The sequence below is a fragment of the Cryptomeria japonica genome, chromosome 11 (assembly GCF_030272615.1).
Source record: "Cryptomeria japonica chromosome 11, Sugi_1.0, whole genome shotgun sequence".
Classification (NCBI taxonomy): Eukaryota; Viridiplantae; Streptophyta; class Pinopsida; order Cupressales; family Cupressaceae; genus Cryptomeria; species Cryptomeria japonica.
Genome location: NC_081415.1, coordinates 406,348,875 through 406,371,626, shown reverse-complemented (window position 1 = coordinate 406,371,626; position 22,752 = coordinate 406,348,875). Strand labels below are relative to the sequence as shown.

At 35.2% G+C, this 22,752-nt stretch overlaps 1 protein-coding gene across 1 annotated transcript; it reads left to right on the top strand.

The window, feature by feature from the left end:
• Positions 1-18,667: 18,667 nt before the first annotated feature.
• On the top strand, positions 18,668-20,618 carry LOC131071574 (small heat shock protein, chloroplastic). Its single transcript, XM_058007471.2, has 3 exons — positions 18,668-18,817; positions 18,934-19,250; positions 19,969-20,618. Exons 2-3 carry the CDS (start codon positions 18,965-18,967, stop codon positions 20,400-20,402), a joined length of 720 nt encoding a protein of 239 aa, XP_057863454.1. The 5' UTR covers positions 18,668-18,817; positions 18,934-18,964; the 3' UTR covers positions 20,403-20,618.
• The last annotated feature ends 2,134 nt before the right edge of the window (positions 20,619-22,752 follow it).

Here is a 22,752-nt window from a genome sequence, read left to right as displayed (position 1 = left end):
AATTGTGTCATCCTCTTCCCCGAACAAAGTTCAAATTGTGTAATCATTATTTTCTTAAATTTTACATTAACCAATTTTGTAAGCTTTGTTTCAGAATTCAAAATTCAAATTTTCCCTCTAGTGCATGGGTTTTACCACTATTAGTCCTACCTATCCTATCCTCATTAGACAAAGCATTAGAATTAAGGTTTCCCAAGGTTTAATTATCGAGGAAATGGAGCCTAATTTGGATGACTTCTTTAATGAGGATCATGCTAATTCTTCCCATCCTAATCATGTGCCTAGTCATCCCATTGATGGATCCGATGATGAAGAAGGAGCTTTAACTAGGGTTTCTTTAGATCAACTTTCTACATTGGACAATCAATTTGACAACTTTCAACAATGGATGTCCCAAGAATACTCTAACAATGAAGCTCTTCCATTAATTGAAGGTCTTAAGCGCATGCTTCAAAGTGATAAGAATGGAATTGATATATTGCGTGGTATTGCACATATTGTTGATTCTAATGTCATTCCTATCAAGAGTTGTGTTGACACCCTAGGTTACTCACAACCTTCAACACACGTCAATTCTTTTATTCCTTTGACTAATCCTATGACTAGTATTCCTACTTTCACATCTAACATCATGGCTAGTGCAACTCAAAATGTCATTCCTACAACCATAGGTCATGGGGAATATCTCTCTTCTTCATTTCATCCTTTGTTGATACCTATGTCTTTTATGAGTTTTCCTATTATTCCTCAACCAATTAGTGTGACACAAGGGAGCAATTCCTTTAACAACTTTATCCCTGCTTTAAGTGTCCCTTTTCCTACCCAATCATTACCAATGCCTACTTATCATAATGTCCCACCACCATATTCTCAGTCCATGCCTTCTTTCAACAACATCACACCACCTTCTCAATCACCTATGTCTAACATTAATTTTTCCACCGAAATGACAATTATCAATCTTGCTCAAACCGTGTCTTCCTTGCAACAACAAATTGCTTCCATGCGTCAATCCAAGTTTAGTGTGCCCACCTTTGATGTTGCGAGCCCACTGTCTCTTGATATTGTTAAATTCATGCCACCTAAACATGTTGAGATCCCTCAATTGGAACTGTATAATGAAAAAGTTGCTCCTCTTACGCATGTCAAAACATTTCAAACCTTGTGTACTAATTTTGCTTATGATCGACGATTTCTTGAAAAATTGTTTACAAGAACACTAAGAGATAAGGCTTTACAATGGTATTTCTCTTTTCCTTCTTATTCTATCATTTCCTTTCAACAACTCGCAAATTCTTTCATCCAACAATTTGAAAACAACGTTGGTCCTAAAATCACTTTGACTGATTTAATGCATTGTAAACAAGGTGTTAAAGAGAAAGTGATTGATTTCATTGGTAGATATAAGCATTTATGTGCACAAAATTCTTTTCATGTGCCTGATAATGATATTCAAAGAATTTTTCATTTCTAATTTACAAAAAGATATTAGGGAAAAGCTTCTTTTGTTTTAGTTTACTTCCTTTCCATAGTTGTGCGCAACACTCCACAATTATCAACTGGTTGTGAGTCAAATGGAGCAATCCACTCCTATGGATCCGAGTGATAAAGCAGAGAGTTTTCAACAACCATTTGCAAATTTCAAACCAATAAAAATATTCATCAAGCTCAATGATCCAATCAACAACAACCATGTGAATGCTACCACATCTATGCCTTCTATTTCTAAATTTTTCCAAAGAGAAAGACAATTTACTCCTTTGAAGGAATCTTTACATAGTATTATGTCTTAGTTGTTGCAAAGAAATGTTATCAAGCTTCCTCCTATTAAACAAGTTGATCCTTCCAAACTTGCATCTCCTTATTTTGAAAACAATTCCTTTTCCCAATTTCATTGTAAACCTGGTCATGATACTAGGAAATGTTTTGCATTGAAGAATAAGGTTAAAGACTTGATTGATAACAATACTATATCTGTGGCAAGTGTGAGTGATAAAGGGAATAAATTAGTAGCTCCTCTTAATCAAAATATTAATATATTCACTAATCCCTTGCCATCTCATACCTCTAATGTAATTGAGACTATGCCTAATTCTCTCACTTTTGAAGAATTCACCTCTATGGCTCCAAACTTGGTTAATATGGTAGAAACACAAGATACGCCTAAGGATCCTTGTATTACATTTCACCCTAGTGAGACCATTAGAGCACTTGATGGCCCTTTATACATAGTTGCAAAGGTTAAGGATATCCCTTGCCATGGTTCTCTGATTGATCCCTCTTGCATGGTTAATGTCATAACTGAAGAGTATCTTTTTACTTTACGATTGCATAAGCCAATCTATGATGCTTCTAATGTGCTTGTGAAGTTATTTGATGGATTCTCTTGTCCTATCATTGGATCTATCACCCTTCCTGTTGAAGTTCATGCTAAATCCATGGATGTTGACTTTGTTATCATACCTTCTTCTGAGCAATTCTGTGTGAAGTTGGGTCCTCCTTGGCTATCTTCCATGAAGGCTATTGCTTCTGCAATCCACAAGTGTCTTAAATTTCCTCACAATGGATAAATCATAATCGTTAACCATAGCTTATTTTGTCCATCTGAAAGAAGCCCTAGTGTTCCCATTGATACTCATATTTTTAATTTGAACATGATTCCCTCAAATTAAAACCTTCTCTAATTTGCGCATGATGTTCAACAGTTGTCATCTTTCCCTTTTTTCCTAAGAAATATGTTCAACCAACATGTCCAAATCATAAGTTGCATAAATCATGTGATGGTTTTACTCCTATTCATGTTCTTGCTCCTCTTTCTTTAAACTTTGATGAAGAAATGGGTGAAAATGTTATTCATAATGGTAATACAACTCCTAATGCTTCTAATAGTGAGTATGAGTATGTTGGTGTGGACAAACATTTCTCGGATGAGTTTTCACAAACCCTAATCCTAGCTCCTCGAATCAAACAAAGTGACTTACAACATGAGAATAGTCCTTGTTTGGATCTTGTGATAGCTCCATCTACTGTGCTTGATATCACTCCTCTGGTGTGTTGCTCGCCTTCCCAAAATAGTGATCAGCAAGATCGAGAGGCGGATGTCATGTTAGATTAACGATACTAGCATTGTAGATCTCTCTATCTCCTTTCTTTCTCTTTTGTGACCATTCTTCTATTGTTCCCTTAATGTCTACTTGGAGACAATGCAAAGCATTGAGATATTTTCTTGGTCTCTTTCATATTGACTCAAAAGACATCCTCTCTTCCCTTTATTCTAAGGTAGTGTCCTTCCTTGGGGAATGAAGATTATTATATGCATATACATACATAATATACATGAGTTATCATACAACATACTGACCCCGGGGAAAGTGATACTACCTCGTGTTTTGTGATTCATTATTCTTGAGTTTATTCCTCGATTGGGGGCTAAATCCTTGTGATAACGTGCTCCCTCTTTCTCTCTCTTGGGTGTATCATACCTTATATAAATCACTCATGATAAGGCGTGTGTGATCACTTTAATGTGGGGGCATACACTCTGCTCATACTTTCCTTCTTGTGATACTTAGAATTACTTAGCGAACCTTGTTTTGTTTTGTAATCTTTTGTATCCTTGCTTTCATGACTCATAATGAAGGAAAATTTTCTACTTGAAGTCATGGTTCTCCCCTTCTCAATCTTCCCTTTTACTTTTTCAATTGAAGTCATAAGAGCCTAATTCCACTGCGGGCTTGGCGCATCTTCCCTCCCTAACATGGTAAAAGTCTTTCAATCTTGTTTCCTTGTACTTTACTAGTAGTATTGGTGTACATGTATACTTCTGTTAGAGTGGGAGCTAAATGTAGTGTCATAAAACTGTGACCCTAGCAATTTTTGACTGCATTAGGGTGCTCACATATGTGAATTCAAATCCTCTAGCCTGAGCGGAGATCAAAGATTGCTCAACTTGCAAAAATAGCTTCTTCCTTGGTTTCTGCATCACCCCGACCACATTATGCCCTGGAGAATGGGGTAGGACAGGGGCATGACACCACTTTCCCCCCTTGGATAGGGGCGTCGTGCCCCTGTCCTTGCCCTATTTTGGGGCAGAACTCTTCCTAGAGCATGCATTGTGGGTTGTGCCTCGGGTGGGAAACTACCTCGATGTCGGCCCATGATGAAATTAAAATCCACCAACATGTATTTAAGGGGAATTCTTCCTCTCATCTGTATAAGTGTAATTTCTATAAGGTCATGTTGCTTAAGCGATCAAGCATTCAAGCATTCTTTTCCAGCATTGAGTAGTCTCAAGTCTCCATTTAAGGCTAGGTGTTGCATTCAAGTCAAGGATTCAACCATTGGAGAGGAGATTTATTTCAACATTCAATTCCACACAAGAATTTCTATCAACATTTATACTACAACCTCCCTTGAGGTGATTTACAATTCAATCTTTCATTTACATCTACTTGCAAGTACTTTCTTTCATTACTTGGTTCATTCCAAAATTGGCGTTTGACCTAAAGGCAAACCCCCAATCCCAACCCATTTTCCTCTCTTTTCTGTGTGTAGTTTGCAGGTGCACAATTGTACTTTCATATTTGGGCTTCATTTGCAGAGGCGAAAAAGCCCTTTTCATTTCACGGATTTTTCGGAGGACCATGTACATTCTCACCACGGTTTGGGCAACTTTTTCTCAAATTCGCAGGGTGACTTCGTCTCGACATTTCACTACCAGATCCAAGTGCCCAGCTGCATCCCATATTCTGATCTCAAGTTATAATCAATTCTTTGTCACTTTTGCACTACATAATTCAATCAATTCTTTTCCAAATGAAACAAGGAAGAGGGGATCAACTTAGCATCGCAATTCATTCAGAATTCAATCTACCATCTTTGTGTGGAGAGATTGAATCTAGTGAATTATCCTCTCCCCTTCCTAATGTAATGGTGAAAAGTTCTTGAAGGATAATCAATAGTGAAACTCTCATCTCTCTTTGAGGGAAAGGGTAGTTTTCCTCGTGATCTATCACTCACCATTTTCCCACCATTACATTTTGGTGAACCCGACATCTTGCATGCTTTCCTTTGAACAACATTGCATATTTTTCATTTACAAGTTTCAACTTTCTGCAAACTTAGTGGTTAAATCATCCAAAAACCCTAGTTTTTTAAATTAAAATTGAACTTGTGATTTGTAAAAAATTGCTTGTGGTTATCTTATATCTGAAAATTGCTTTGTTAGTAAAATTCAATTTCCTCATTGTCTTGTTCAATTTGCGATTAAAATTTATAAAATTAAGAGGTTACTTGTTAAAACCCTAATTTTCAAACATTATCTTGAACTTGTGCAAAAAATTGGATTTCCATTTAGTTTTCAGATTTTTTATTGTTCTCAGATTTGTCTTCAATCCTACAATTCAAACTTTCAATTTCCCCCCTTTTTCCCAAAATTCAAATTTCAAAATTAAGTGTTTAGGTCATCAAACCCTAATTTTAAAAATTAATTGGATTTTATGTCAATTTCAAATCAATTTCATTTACATTCATATTTCTAAACATGTTCCAAGGTGTCCCTATCCATTAGGTTTGACGTTTTTCAAAATTGCAATCCAATTCCTCTTTTTCTTCAAAAGCCTAATAGGGTACTATTTAAACGTTTGCGCCTTCATTTCGCCCATCTAGACATTGTAAAATTTGCCATATTTTTGGGGTTATCTTTAAAATCATCGTAATATCCATCCTTGAAAATTTTGAGAAAAGTTGGTCGAACCATGTGCCTTCTCGCCACGGTCCTCGACTTTTTTCTTGAAATTTTGGTAGACTGTTATGAATATATTTAATAGCCTAAATCCAGAATATTAGCTGATTTTATTGATTTTTGAACCCTCTAGAATCAAAAATACCTTCAAAATTCAACATTTCAATTTTCAAGAATTTTTTAAAATTAAGAGGTTAATTATAGTCTGCCCTAATTTTAAAAATAAAAATTTTCAAATTAAGTTGTATTCCCTTGGTCCTAATTTTAAAATTCCAATTTCCTTTCATTTTTGGAAATTGTGTCATCCTCTTCCCCCAACAAAGTTCAAATTGTGTAGTCATTATTTTCTTAAATTTTGCATTAACCAATTTTGTAAGCTTTGTTTCAGAATTCAAAATTCAAATTTTCCCTCTAGTGCATGAGTTTTACCACTATTAGTCCTACCTAACCTATACCCGTTAGACGAAGCATTAGAATTAAGGTTTCCCAAGCTTTAATTACCGAGGAGATGGAGCCTAATTTGGGTGACCTCTTTAATGAAGATCATGCTAATTCTTTCCATCCTAATCATGTGCCTATTCATCCCATTGATGGATCCCATGATGAAGAAGAAGATTTAACTAGGGTTTCTTTAAATCAACTTTCTACATTGGACAATCAATTTGAAAACTTTTAACAATGGATGTCCCAAGAATACCCTAACATTGAAGCTCTTCCATTAATTGAAGGTCTTAAGCACATGCTTCAAAGTGATAAGAAATGAAATTGATATAAAGCGTGGTATTGCACATATTGTTGATTCTAATGTCATGCCTATCAAGAGTTGTGTTGATACCCTAGGTTACTCACAACCTTCAACATAAGTCAATTATTCTATTCCTTTGACTAATCCTATGACTAGTATTCCTACTTTCACATCTAACATCATGGATACTTCAAATCAAAATGTCTTTCCTACAATCATAGGTCATGGGGGCAATCTATCTTCTTCATTTCATCCTCCATCGATATCTATGTCTTCCATGAGTGTTCCTATTATTCCTCAACCAATCAGTGTGACACTAGGGGGGGAATTCCTTTAACAAGTTTATTCCTTCTTTAAGTGTCCCTTTTCCTACCCAATCATCACCAATGCCTACTTATCATAATGTCCCACCACCTTATTCTTAGTCCATGCCTTCTTTCAATAACATCACACAACCTTCTCAATCACCTATGTCTAACATCAATTCTTTCATCGAAATGATAATTAACAATCTTGCTCAAACTGTGCCTTCCTTGAAACAACAAATTGCTTCCATGAGTCAATCCAAGTTTTGTGTGCCCACTTTCTCTTGATATTGTTAAAGTCTTGCCACCTAAACATGTTGAGATCCCTCAATTGGAACTCTATAATGGAAAAGGTGATCCTCTTATGCATGTCAAAAAATTTCAAACCTTGTGTACTGATTTTGCTTATGATCAACGATTGCTTGAAAAATTGTTTACAAGAAAAATAAGAGATAAGGCTTTACAATGTTATTGCTCTTTTCCTTCTTATTCTATCATTTCCTTTCAACAACTCAAGAATTATTTCATCCAACAATTTCAAAACAACATTGGTCCTAAAATCACTTTGACTAATTTAATGCATTGTAAACAAGGTGTTAAAGAGAAAGTGACTTATTTCATTCGTAGATATAAGAATTTGTGTGCTCAAATTTCTTTTCATGTGCATGATAATGATATTCAAAGAATTTTCATTTCTAATTTACAAAAATATATAAGGGAAAAGCTTCTTTTGTCTGATTTTACTTCCTTTCCATAGTTATGCACAAGACAACACAATTATCAACTGGTTATGAGTCAAATGGAGAAATCCACTCCTACGGCTCTGAGTGATAAGGGGGAGAGTGTACAACAACCATTTGCGAAGTTCAAACCAACAAAAATATTCATGAAGTTCAATGATCCAATCAGCAACAACCATGTGAATGCTACAACAGTTGTGCCTTCTATTTCTAAATTTTTCCAAAGAGAAAGACAACTTACTACTTTGAATGAATCTTTACATAGTATTATGTCTCAGTTGTTGCAAAGAAATGTTATCAAACTTCCTCCTATAAAATAAATTGATCCTTCCAAACTTGCATGCCCTTATTTTGATAATAATTCCTTTTGCCAATTTCTTCGTCAACTTGGTCATGATACTGAGAATTGTTTTGCATTGAAAAATAAGGTTCAAGACTTGATTGATAACAATATTATATCTGTGGCAGATGTGAATGATAAAGGGAATAAATCAGTAGCTCCCCCTAATCAAAATTTTAATATTTTCACCGATCCCTTGCCATCTCATACCTCTAACGTAATTGAGATTGTGTCTAATTCTCTCAATTCTAAAGAATTCACCTCTATGGCTCCAAACTTAGTTAATATGGTAGAAACACAAGATACGCCTAAGGATCCTTGTATTACATTTGACCCTAGTGAGACCATTAGAGCACCCGATGGCCCTTTATACATAGTTATGAAGGTTAAAGATATCCCTTTCTGTGGTGCCCTAATTGATCCCTCTTGCATGGTTAAAGTCATAAGTGAAGAGTATCTTTTTACTTTATGATTGCATAAGCCAATATATGATGCTTATAATGTGCTTGTGAAGTTATTTTGATGGCTTGTCTTGTCCTACCATTGGCTCTATCATCCTTCTTGTTGAAGTTCATGCTAAATCCATGGATGTTGACTTTGTTATCATACCTTCTTCAGAGAAATTCCGTGTGAAGTTGGGTTATCCTTGGCTATCTTCCATGAAGGCTATTGCTTCTCCAATCCACAAGTGTCTTAAATTTCCTCTCAATGGATAAATCATAATCGTTAATTGTAGCTTATTTCGTCCATCCAAAAGAAGCCCTGGTGTTCCTATTGATCCTCATATTTTTCATTTGAATATGATTCCCTCAAATTAAAACCTTCTTTAATTTGCGCATGATGTTCAACAGTTGACATGATTCCCTTTTCTCCTAATTAAGATGTTCAAACAACATCTCCAAATCATAAGTTGCATAAAATATGTGATGGTTTTACTCCTATTCGTGTTCTTTCTCCTCTTTCTTTAAACTTTGATGAAGAAATGGATGAAAATGTTATTCATAATGGTAATATAGATCCAAATGCTTCTGATAGTGAGTATGAGTATGTTGATGTGGATAAACATTTATTGGATGAGTTTTCACAAACCCTAATCCTAGCTCCTCGAATCAAACAAAGTGACTTATAGCATTAGCATAGTCTGTGTTTGGATCTTGTGATAGCTCCACCTATTGTGCTTGATATCACTCCTCTAGCATGTTGCTCGCCTTCCCGAAATAGTAATCAACAAGATGGGGAGGCAAATGTCATGTGAGATTAGCGATACTAGCACTGTAGATCTCTCTCTCTCCTTTCTTTCTCTTTTGTGACCATTCTTCTATATGTATCCTTGTTCTTCTATTGTTTCCTTAATGTCTACTTGGGGACGATGCAAAGCATTGAGATCTTTTCTTGGCCTCTTTCATGTTGACTCAAAAAACATCCTCTCTTCCCTTTCTTCTAAGGTAGTGTCCTTCTTTGGGGAATGAAGATTATTATATGCATATGCATACATAATATACATGAGTTATCATACAACATACCAACCTTGGGGAAAGCGACACTACCTCGTGTTTTGTGTTTCATTATCCTTGGGTTTATTCCTTGATTGGGGGCTAAATCCTTGCGATAATGTACTCCATTTTTCTCTCTCTTGGGTGTATCATACCTTAAAGCAATCGCTCCTAATAAGGCATGTGCGATCACTTTTACGTGGGGGCATACACTCCGCTCATAATTTCCTTCTTGTGATACTTAGAATTACTTAGCGAACCTTGTTTTGTTTTGTAATCTTTTGTATCCTTGCTTTCATGACTTATAGTGAAGGGAACTTTGCTACTTGCAGTCATGGTTCTCCCCTTCTTGATCTTCCCTTTTACTTTGTCAATTGAATTTGTAAGATGCTAAGTCTACTACGGGCTTGGCGCATCTTGCCTCCTTGACATGGTAAAAGTCTTTCAATCTTGTTTCCTTGTCTTTACCGATAGTATTGGCATACACTTATACTACATTAGGGTCCTCATGCATGCAAATTTGAATCCTCTAGCTTGATTGGAGACCTGAGATTGCTCAACTTGCGAAAACAACTTCTTCCTTGGCCTCTGCATCAGCTCGACTACATTTTGCCTTGGAGAAAGGGGTAGGACAGAGGCATGGTGCCACTTCCCCCCTTGGATAGGGGAGTGGTGCCCTGGCCCCTTGTCCTCCTAGGACAAGGGTGTGATGCCCACGCCCCTGTCCCTGCCCTATTTTGGGGCAGGAACCTTCCTAGAGCATGCATTGTGGGTTGTGTCTCAGGCGGGAAACTCCCCCAATGTCGGCCCGTGACGAAATTCAAATCCACCAACATGTATTTAAGCAACATCCGTCCTTTCATTTGCATAAGTGGAATTTCGATAAGGTCATGTTGCATAAGCCATCAAGCATTCAAGATAATTCAAGCATTGAGAATTCTCAAGTCTCCCTTCAAGGCTAGATGTTGCATTCTCGTCAAGGATTCAACAATTGGAGAGGAGATTGATATCAACATTCAGTTCCACACAAGCATTTCTATCAACATTGCTACTACAAGCTACGTTGAGGTGATTTATAATTCAGTCTTTCATTTACATCTACTTGCAAGTACTTTCTTTCATTACTTGGTTAATTCCAAAACTAGGGTTTGAACTAAAGGCAAACCCCCAATCCCAACCCATTTTCTTCTCTTTTTTGTGTGTAGGTTGCAGGTGCACAGCTTTACTTTCAGATTCGGGCTTCATTTGCAGAGGATGAAAAACCCTTTTCATTTCGCGGATTTTTCGGAGGATCGTGTACATTCTCGCCACGGTCCAGACAACTTTTTCTCAAATTCGTAGGGCGACTTCATCTCGACATTTCACTGCCATATCCAAGTGCACAGCTTCATCCCATATTCCGATATCAAGTTATAATCAATTCTTTGTTACTTTTGTACTACATAATTCAATCAATTCCTTTCCAAATCAACAAGGAAGAGGGGATCAACTTAGCAATGCCAATTGAGGCCATCGAGCGATACCCTGAAACTACTAAGAAGAAGAAGTGTCTAGTTAAGCTTAGTAAGACCTACTACCCTCCCAGGGATTTTGCTAAGCCTTGGAGGGAGGTTTTGTTTGCAATCATGTGCTACATCACTCTGGATGGAAAATTTACCAAAGTTTATGGCTACCATTTCCTGTTGCTCAACCACTTCAAGTATGAATACAAAGTTAACATACCCTATTTCCTGAATTGCTTGATGAATGCCACTATCAAAGTCCACAGAGAGAACCCTAAGGGAGAGACTGCTATGCACCAAGATCTAATGGTTCTAATCTATGATTATATTAAAGCTAATCAAATCGCTCGCCCCCAACTTTCTGTCTCTGATTCTAAGGAGGAAGGGTTAGACTCTGATCTTTCTGTGGGTGAGGATTCTACTGGTGATTCAAAAAGTGAGATTGAGGAGAGTCTCAAGGACTCTGAGGTTGAATTGGGTAAGAAAAGAAAACAGGAGAGCAGTAAGTCGTCCTCTTCTAAGGACAAGAAAAAAAGCAAAGAAAAGGTCTTCTAGATTCACTCTTCCTCCTCAAAGGAGGTCTCTAAGGACTTTGAAAAGGATGACTCTTCGTCCCCTCGGAAGAAGAAACCTAAATCTTCTTTTCAGAAAAGGAAAAAGCAGAAAAGGCAGGGCAATTCTGAGCTAGAGACGGAGGACAAAGAGCAGAGCAAGGATTCTGATGCGGACCAAAAAGTTGAGGAGGAGATTACGGGGGATGGTTTCAACCAGAGTGTTGGTGGTGATGCCGAACAGATTACTGATGCAGAAGACCCCAAAACTGATCAGGCCAAGGTTGGTGAAAAAATCCCCCCTTCTAACCCTTTTGTTGAGGGTTTGAAGGGGTTTGTGGACACCCTCGACTGGCTCATAAACAGTCACAAGAAAGTTGTGCAGTTCAAAGTTGCTTCGACGAATTATGACCTGTTGGTCATCAAGGATGCTGAACATCTAAAGTCTCTGTAGGTGTTTCTAGTTGTCTAGGTCTTTATTTTTGGTTTTTTCTACTTTGTTGTTCCTTGTTTTTTGTTGTCCGTTCGGGTTGTTGGCTTTCTTGCCAGTCTTTTGTATGTTGTCTTTATGTTGGTCTAGTTGATCTTTGCTGAACTATCTTTTGACCTTTTTGTAAAAGGTTTCAGGTCCTTAAAACTTGTTTTTCTAATTAATCAGAACTTATCAATCCCGATTCATTCAAAATTCAATCTACCATCTTTGTGTGGAGAGATTGAATCTAGTGAATTATCCTCTCCCCTTCATAATGTAATGGTTAAAAGTGCTTGAAGGATAATCAATAGTGAAACTCTCATCTCTCTTTGAGGGAAAGGGTAGTTCTCCTCGTGATCTATCACTCACCATTTTCCCACTATTACATTTTGGTGAACCCGACATCTTGCATGCTTTCCTTTGAACAACATTGCATATTTTTCATTTACAAGTTTCAACTTTCTGCAAACTTAGTGGCTAAATCATCGAAAACCCTAGTTTTTAAAATTAAAATTAAACTTGTGATTTGTAAAAAATTGCTTGTGGTTATCTTAGATCTGAAAATTGTTTTGCTTGTCAAATTCAATTTCCTCATTGTCTTGTTCAATTTGAAATTACAATTTACAAAATTAAGAGGTTACTTGTTAAAACCCTAATTTTCAAACACCATCTTGAACTTGTGCAAAAAAGTGGAATTCCATTTAGTTTTCAAATTTCTGATTGTTCTCAGATTTGTCTTCAATCCTACAATTCAAAAAAAAAAAATTCCCCCCTTTTTTCCCAAAATTCAAATTTCAAAATTAAGTGGTTAGGTCATCAAATCCTAATTTTTAAAATTAATTGGATTTTGTGTGAATTTCAAATCAATTTCATTTACATTCATATTTCTAGACATGTTCCAAGGTGTCCCAATCCATTAGGTTTGACCTTTTACAAAATTACAATCCAATTCCTATTTTTCTTCAAAACCTTAATAGGGTCCTATTTTCACATTTGTGCCTTCATTTCGCCCATCTAGACATCGTAAAATTCACCAATTTTTCACTGGTTAGCTTTAAAAACATTGTAATATCCATCTTTGAAAATTTCGAGAAAAGTTGGTGGGACCATGTGCGTTCCTACCACGGTGCTCAGCTTTTTTCCTAAAATTTTGAGAGGATGTTATGACTATATTTAATAGCCTAAATCTAGAAGTTTGGCTGATTTTATTGGTTTTTGAACCCTCTATAATCATAAATACCTTCAAAATTCAACATTTCGACTTTCAAGAAATTTTTTAAAATTAAGAGGTTAATTATAGTCTACATTGATTTAAAAAATAATAATTTTCAAATTAAATTGTATTCCCTTGGCCCTAATTTTAAAATTCCAATTTCCTTTCATTTTTGGAAATTGTGTCATCCTCTTCCCCCAACAAAGTTCGAATTGTGTAATCATTATTTTCTTAAATTTTGCATTAACCAATTTTGTAAGCTTTGTTTCAAAATTCAAAATTCAAATTTTCCCTCTAGTACATGAGTTTTACCACTATTAGTCCTACCTATCCTATCCCCGTAGACAAAGCATTATAATTAAGGTTTCCCAAGGTTTAATTACCGAGGAGATGGAGCCTAATTTGGGTGACTTCTTTAATGAGGATCATGCTAATTCTTCCCATCCTAATCATGTGCCTAGTCATCCCATTGATGGATCCCATGATGAAGAAGAAGCTTTAACTAGGGTTTCTTTAGATCAACTTTCTACATTAGACAATCAATTTGACAACTTTTAACAATGGATGTCCCAAGAATACCCTAACAGTGAATCTCTTCCATTAATTAAAGGTCTTAAGTGGATGCTTCAAAGTGATAAGAAATGAAATTGATATATTGTGTGGCATTGCACATATTGTTGATTCTAATGTCATGCCTATCAAGAGTTGTGATAAAACCCTAGGTTACTCACAACCTTCAACACAAGTCAATTCTTCTATTCCTTTGACTAATCCTATGTCTAGTATTCTTGCTTTCACATCTAACATCATGGCTACTTCAACTCAAAATGTCATTCCTACAACCATAGGTCATGGGGGAAATATCTCTTCTACATTTCATCCTCTGTCGATACCTATGTCTTCTATGAGTGTTCCTATTATTCCCCAGACAATCAGTGTGACACAAGGGGGCAATTCCTTTAACAAGTTTATTCCTTCTTTAAGTGTCCCTTTTCCTACCCAATCATCACCAATGCCTACTTATCATAATGTCCCACCACCTTATTCTCAGTCCATGCCTTCTTTCAACAACATCACACCACCTTCTCAATCACCTATGTCTAACATTAATTTTTCCACCGAAATGACAATCAGCAATCTTGCTCAAACCATGTCTTCCTTGCAACAACAAATTGCTTCCATGAGTCAATCAAAGTTTAGTGTGCCCACCTTTGATGTTGCAAGCCCACTTTCTCTTGATATTGTTAAAGTCATGCCACCTAAACATGTTGAGATTCCTCAATTGGAACTTTATAATGGAAAAGGTGATCCTCTTACGCATGTCAAAACATTTCAAACCTTGTGTACTGATTTTGCTTATGATCAACGATTGCTTGAAAAATTGTTTACAAGAACACTAAGAGATAAGGCTTTACAATGGTATTGTTGTTTTCCTTCTTATTCTATAAATTCCTTTCAACAACTCGCAAATTCTTTCATCTAACAATTTCAAAACAACATTGGTCCTAAAATCACTTTGACTGATTTAATGCATTGTAAACAAGGTGTTAAATAGAAAGTTACTAATTTCATTGGTAGATATAAGCATTTGTCTACTCAAATTTATTTTCATGTGCTTGGTAATGATATTCAAAGAATTTTCATTTCTAATTTACAAAAAGATATCAGGGAAAAGCTTCTTTTGTCTGAGTTTATTTCCTTTCCATAGTTGTGCGCAACACAACACAATTATCAACTAGTTGTGAGTCAAACGGAGCAATCCACTCCTATGGCTCTGAGTGATAAGGAGGAGTGTGTTCAACAACCATTTGCAAAGTTCAAACCAACAAAACACTTCATCAAGTTCAATGATCCAATCAACAACAACCATGTGAATTCTACAACAGGTGTGCCTTCTATTTCAAAAAATTTCCAAAGAGAAAGACAATTTACTCGTTTGAAGGAATCTTTACGGAGTATTATATCTCAGTTGTTGCAAAGAAATGTTATCAAACTTCCTCCTATAAAACAAATTGATCCTTCCAAACTTGCATCTCCTTATTTTGATAAACACACATACATACATACATACATGTACACACACATGCACCGACATACACACATACACCCATACACACATGTACACATACACATGCATGCATACATACATACACACACATATACACACATATAAACACATACATACATATACACGTACATGCATACACACACATACATACCTGCACATACACATGCATACACATGTACATCTATGTATGCATGTGTATGAGTGTGTATGTGTATTTGTATGTATGTGCACATGAGTCTGGGTGTGAGTGTGGGTGTAGGTTTATGTGTCTATGTCTTTGTATGAGTACGTGGATTTATTTTTTATGTGCAGTGTATTGATTATAATTTTTTATGGTTTATATGTAAGGGTAATGAGAAAATGAATTTTTTTTAATTATTTAATAGGTATATGTGCATATTTTTTTAATAGTTTTCTAAAGAATTTTTTAATTTTTCTAGGTTTAATTATTTTTAATGTTTTCATTCTAAAAAATTTGAAAAAATTGATAAACTATTCAATAAAAATAATTATAGCAATAAATATATTAAAAAAATTAATTACAAATATAAACCAAAAAATGGAAAAAAAATGAATCTGCCTAGAAAAATGGGGGCTGGAAATAAGCTCCTTGTGAGTCCATCCGAACTCCCAAAGCTCCTTGTGAGTCCATCCGAACTCCCAAAGCTCCTTAGGGTGCAAATGGGGGTCGGTGGGGAAAATATCAGTTTATATAACCAATAGTTCGGTCGAACTCAGTCTGGCTAGACTCCTGGTACCATTTCAATGCCACACAGGTTGGTTGTAGTCCGGCCAGACTATCCATAGTTGGCTGAAAGTGTGACATAGGTTCATGCATTTACCCACTGACCCTAAAACAATATTGTAATCATTTCACATATTGTGATTTGACTCTCACCATGGTTTGTCCTTATTTTGGTTTTCCGCGTAAATATGGTGTTCTCTTGTGCATGGTGATTCATTGTTGCTAATAGGAATAAAGTTAAATCGACTGTGGATTTTGAAATAAAGTTTAAGTATTTGGTCCAGACTGATTCACCCCCTCCCCCTACCCTCTTAGTCCTAAAGTGTGTTCAACACTATACACCCCTTATCATGAAGACCAAAGGTATTTCCCACATTTGTCTCTACCTCTATCACATGAAAGTATAGTGCAAGTGGTTTGATGCACCACAAGAAAAGATGATTGATGGTCTAATGTTGGGCTTGCAAATTCTCTAAGGAAATCCACTATATACTACAAGGATATGTGAAGCATAAATTTATAGGAATCAGTCTCCATTTACAAGGATGTTTAGTTGAGGTCTAACTCCTTCAACTTCACCTCTTTCTCTACTCTTCAGAAAGATGGTGAATCAAAGAGATTGTGTTAGACATGATGATGACTCATTTGGATTCAATTTTAGTTCTCCTCCTTTATATCCTACTGGAATGTGTGGTTGAGGTCATACCTTAGGGTGATGGAATCCCTAAGTAGGTAGGTCTTAAAAAGAAAAGAAAAAAGATAGTACTTATTTTTTATCCCCAAGACTACTTTAGGCATGAGGCGAGATAATACACAATTACCACTCTGGGCTCAAAATGCACTTGTAAAGTTTAAACCCAAATTAAAGTATGTAGTACATTTAACCCCAATTTTAACCATGACCAAACAAGAAAAAGAAAAAGAACACAAAAAGAGAAAAGGTCTATAAAAGATAGGCTACATATACATCCTACAAAATCACAAAACCATTAGTTTCTAGGATATTTTCTTTGACTAGAATGCCTACATGTTAATAACAAGATATATGATATAATCCAATTCACAAGATCAAAAAAGTTAACCAAAATGACCCAAAACTAATATTGGAAAGATAGAATTAATACAAACACCGCCGTCATGGCATATATATGCAACATAAAAGATGCAAATGTCATAGAATAAACACATACATCACAAGATTCCATGGGTGTCATGTTGTCTAGGTTGAATGGGCCACAAAGCTACAAAATCTAAATGTTAGCTTTTAAATTCAATCCAATCTACCAAATAGAGGTTAGGAATGATGCTAAGAATGACAAACAAGTAAAACAAAGTTACTAGAAATCAAAATAGAGCCAAATGAGGGAGAAATGTTGCAAGGGAGAATCTACAAAATTCTAATGAAATTATTAAGGATAGAAATAATGGTAGGGATATAAATAAGAAAAAAAATTTATTAACTCACAAAATGCTCAAATAAGACAATGAGTAGTGTTGGGACAAGGGTCCCGCTAAGTGTTTAGAGATGTGGATTGTAAAAAAAAATGATTAGATGTAATGAACAAAACCAAAAATTCAAACAAAAGGAAAAAAATTAAATAGAGCAATAATAAATATTTAAAAAGTATGTGAAAAAGATTTAACTAAAACTATTATACCTCCATTATTGTGTGGATGTGTTCCATTGATGTAGAAATAGTGATTATGTGTATTCTCTTTGTTTGAATCTATGTTACTTTTTTTATTGCATAACAATACTATGACTCTAGATGATCAAATTGATGAAAAGTGGTTAGAATATGAATAATTGATCAAAAGAGGAGGGCAAGCATCTTTAAAATAGAATTTTCAAAAATGGAATGGAGGGCTAAGATTAGAAGATGGATTACGGGATAAGATTGATTGAGAGATTAAGATTTAAGCCTTTGGAAAAATGTCCAAAAGTAGATGCAACATGAGATGAAGTTAGAACAAGTGTTCACAAGAAAGAGGAGAGGGTACACATGTCTCCTCTCACATGTGTGCAAGATTGGAGGGTGCTGCAAATTTTATTTTATTTTATATTGGAGGATGGAGATCAAAAAGTCAATGTCTTTTGTACACTAATGAGGAATTTAAAAATAGAAGAAAAATTAGTTAGTCTAATCAATTAATTAGGTAAGCATTGGTTAATTGATTAATAGGAGGAATCAATAATTTTGTCTTCTAATGGAAATGGAATATTATATTAGAGAAAAATGTATCAATTAACCTGTTAGTTAATTGAATAACGAGTGAAGATGGAAGTTGAATAATTGACAAATGAAAAATAGTTAATTAATAAGTGAATTTGAGATGTTTACAATTTAAATTTAAAATTTTCAGAATTTAAATTCACAACTATAAAAATAACATAACTAAAATCTATACCTATAAATTTAATCTAAAACAATAAAATAATAAATCTAAGAATTACGATAAATTTATTTTAATAAATGATAATAAAACAAAACCAAAATAATATCATAAACTATAAGAATATATCACTTTAAAAAAAAACGACAACACAATTTTCACCATTACCTCACAACATCCTTCGTATTTGCCAATCAAGTTTATCACAAGTTTCTCTTTTTGCAATGGCATAGGTATATTTAAAACTTGTTATAAAAAAAATGAAAAATAGTAAACGAAGAAAGTGAGGATAAAGCCACGTGGTGAGAAGCACCGAGAAGCCTCTCCATGCGTCCATGTCGACACCGCCTCCAGACATTTCTCGAACTTTCATCTTTCAATTCTCTCTGTTCTTCTCAAATCTATAAGATGCTAACATTCCATTTCATCTTCAGCTTGTGGTTGCCTAGTGTTATCTGCTAAATCAACTGGTTTTTATTTCGGTATTATTTGGTAATCTTCAAAAGGTAATTGAATCTATCCCAACTCAGGGTTTGTAGGGCTCAGTTGCTTGTTCGTGCTAATGGATTTCTCAGGTTTGAAGGCTATTTTAACAGTTTATTTGTATCTTTCAATCGTGCAGATTTGTGGATTCTCTGAAAAGATCGTTCGCCATGTCTAGCCTGTGTATGTCTGCAAATATTCCCGCTCTTTCTTGTGTATCCTCCAGAAATGGAAGCATTTCTTCAAATCCCTGTACTGTGAGAACTAATTTGCTCCCCTGTAACAAGCTTTTGAGTCCAAAGGTAGGACTGAGCTATCCAGCCAAGAGGAGACCTGTAAATCCTTCGTTGGCAAGGGCAGAGAGCAAAGACAATGCAATTAATGTGCAAAATACGGGCAAAGAAGTTGAGAAAAAATCAAATGGCGCGGGCAAGGCAACAGATATTTCGACTTTCGGTAAATTCTTAATCAAATTCATTATGAATTATGAAAATTTTTCTTTGATTTTCATAAAATTTAACTGATTTCTTCTTTCGATGATCTAATGAATCTGATACGGTTATAAATTTCGGCAACACACATATCTTCTTTCGGTAAAGGCTTAAGCGAGTTTACAGTGAATAATGAAAAAAATTCTTTGATTTTGAAAAAAATTAGCTGATTTCTCCCTTTCATTGATCTAATGAACTTAATTTGATTGCTGGTGAGCAATAATATATAAATTTCGGCAACAGACATTTCGTCTTTCGGCAAAGGCTTAAACGAGTTTATTGTAAATTATGATATTTTTTTCTCTAATTTTGAAAATAGTTAACTGTTTTCTCCTTTTATTGATCTAATGAATCTATTTCGGTTTGCTAGTGGGCAATAATATGTAAATTTCGTTTGTTTAATTTTGAAAATAATTAACTGATTTGTCCTTTCATTGATCTGACGAACCTTATTTGGCAGCTAGTGAGCTATAAAGTATAAATTTCGGCAACAGACATTTCTTCTTTTGATAAAGGCTTAAATGAGTTTACTCGTTACTGTGAATTATGCCATTTTTTTCCTCTGATTTTGAAAATAAATGACTGTTTTCTCCTTTAATTGACCCAGTGAACCTAATTCGGTTGCTGGTGAGTAAATATATTTCAAATTTCAAATTTTGAACTGGTGATGTGTTGTTTTGCAGGTCTAATGGATCCATTGTCTCCCATGAGAACAATGAGGCAGATGCTGGATACGATGGACCGACTGTTTGAGGACTCGTTCATGTTCCCGTCCACAATGCCTACGAGAGAGAATCCGGCGGGGGTTCGAACCCCATGGGACATGACGGAGAACGAGACTGAGCTGAAAATGAGGTTCGATATGCCAGGATTGTCCAAGGAGGATGTCAAGGTATCCATTCAGGACGATCTTCTGGTTATTAAGGCGGAGAAACAAAGCAAGGAGGAGGACGACTCGTGGTCTGCCAGAGGCTACAGCTCTTACAATACCAGACTCCTCTTGCCTGACAACTGTGAGACTGATAAGATTAAGGCTGAATTGAAAAATGGCGTGCTAAATATTACAATTCCCAAGGCCAAGGTGGAATCCAAGGTTATCGATGTGAATGTTGAGTGAGTAGATGTCGACAAGGGGACTGTTTAACAGTCGATTGTAGATGATGTAAATAGATAAATCAAGGAGAGTGACAGATAATCGAAGCTTTGAAAATGGGAAAGGAATTGCTCTGTAATTTCGCTTTTGGAGGTTTTTTCAGCTTTTTGGACTGTGTATTTCAGAATTTTATCTAATTTATGCAATTACTATTAGTGGGTTTCTAGTGCCCATTTTTTATAGGTGTTTATACCCATCAGAATTTAATGTAGCACTCATGTTGCTTATCTTTTTTACTTTAAAGATTAATTAAATATCTGTGACGGAACTAGTTATTATACTTCTATTGTTTAGCTATAATAGTATGTTGAATTTAATTTTAATTTTTAATAAATTTAGATCAACTTTCAGGACATGCATATGGATACTAGAAATTAGAAATTAAAATTTTGGTTGGACCTACGTTTTCTCTTTTCAAATATTATCATTTCAAATTTTATAAAATTGAAAAAAATAAATAAATAAATAAATAAAAATAAAAATTATGTTTAAGAGTTGATATGACAGCAAATCTAGACCTACATTTTCACTTTTCAAATATTGTCATTTAAGAATATAGAATTACTACTTCAAATATTGTCATTTAAGAGTATAGAATTACTACTTCGTGAACCGCATTTTACTGAGATGGTGTGTCCATGACCTTGTCTATAAGACAGTCCTCTAAGATGGTGTGTATTTTACTAAGATGGTGTGTCCATGACCTTGTCCATAAGACAGTCCTCTAAGATGGTGTGTATTTTACTAAGATGGTGTGTCCATGACCTTGTCCTCTAAGACAGTCCTCTAAGATGGACTCCTCTAAGATGGTGTGTCCATGAGCTTTGTTTATAAGACAGTCTTCTAAGATGGTGTGTCCATGACCTTGTCTATAAGACAGTCCTCGAAGATGGACTCCTTTAAGATGGTGTGTCCATGACCTTTGTCTATAAGACAGTCCTTTAAGATGGTGTGTCCATGACCTTGTCTATAAGACAGTCCTCTAAGATGGACTCTATAAGACAATCCTCTAAGATGGTGTGTCCATGACCTTTGTCTATAAGATAGTCCTCTAAGATGGTGTGTACATGACCTTTGTCACTTTTCAAATATTGTCATTTAAGAGTATAGAATTACTACTTCGTGAACCGCATTTTACTGAGATGGTGTGTCCATGACCTTGTCTATAAGACAGTCCTCTAAGATGGACTCTTCTAAGATGGTGTGTCCATGAGCTTTGTTTATAAGACAATCCTCTAAGATGGTGTGTCCATGACCTTTGTCTATAAGATAGTCCTCTAAGATGGTGTGTGTCCATGACCTTTGTCTATAAGATAGTCCTCTAACCTATCAATTGTATTGTTATTAAGATGGTGTAAGCCCATGACCTATCAATTGTATTGCCTATAAGGCCGGGCTTTTAAAAATTAGAGTTAAGAGTTGCTGATTTTTTTTTGGAAAATTTTAAAGTAGTATAAAAAATAAATTTATATGTTTGGTGAGCCCCACCCTTTCATGTGCTCAAATATGCACATTTAAAAAGTAGGGGCTTCTATTTTTGGGGGAAAGATTCCAAATAATCCTACAACACAAAAAAAATGAATTTTGTAGTGTAGTTTAGCTTAAAAAAATTTAAGTTTTTCGATACTATGTGCATAATAAAAATAAGTAAAAATAATTTATTTCTCTCTAAAATTATTTTTTAATAAAAAATAAATTTATATGTTTGACAAGAGACAAATAACATCTCTAAGCTGGTGAGCCCCACCCTTTCACGTGCTCAAATATGCACGCCTTAGAATTACTACTTTGTGAAACACATTTTACTGAGATGGTGTGTCCATGACCTTTGTCTATAAGACAGTCCTCTAAGATGGTGTGTGTCCATGACCTTTGTCTATAAGACAATCCTCTAACCTACCAATTGTATTGTTTCTAAGATGGTGTAAGCCCATGACTTATCAATTGTACTGCCTATAAGGCTGGGGTTTTAAAAATTAGAGTTAGAGTTGCTGATTTTTTTTTGGAAAATTTTAAAGTTGTCGTCTCATGAATTTTGTAGTGTAGTTTAGCTTTAAAAAATTTAAGCTTTTGGATACTATGTGCATAATAAAAATAAGTAAAAATAATTTATTTCTCTAAAATTATTTTTTAATAAAAAATAAATTTATATGTTTGACAAGTGACAGATAACATCCCTAAGTTGGTGAGCCCAACCCTTTCACGTGCTCAAATATGCACGTCTAAAAAGTAGGGGCTTCTATTTTTGGGGTAAAGATTCCAAATAATCCTGCAACACAAAAAAATGAATTTTGTAGTGTAGTTTAGCTTAAAA

Bases quoted from the DNA above. Each gene is read 5' to 3' on its own strand.
- LOC131071574 (XM_058007471.2), top strand. From the start codon at position 18,965: ATGTCTAGCCTGTGTATGTCTGCAAATATTCCCGCTCTTTCTTGTGTA. The intron at 19,251-19,968 runs GTAAATTCTTAA...GTTGTTTTGCAG, and splicing joins AACAGATATTTCGACTTTCG to GTCTAATGGATCCATTGTCT.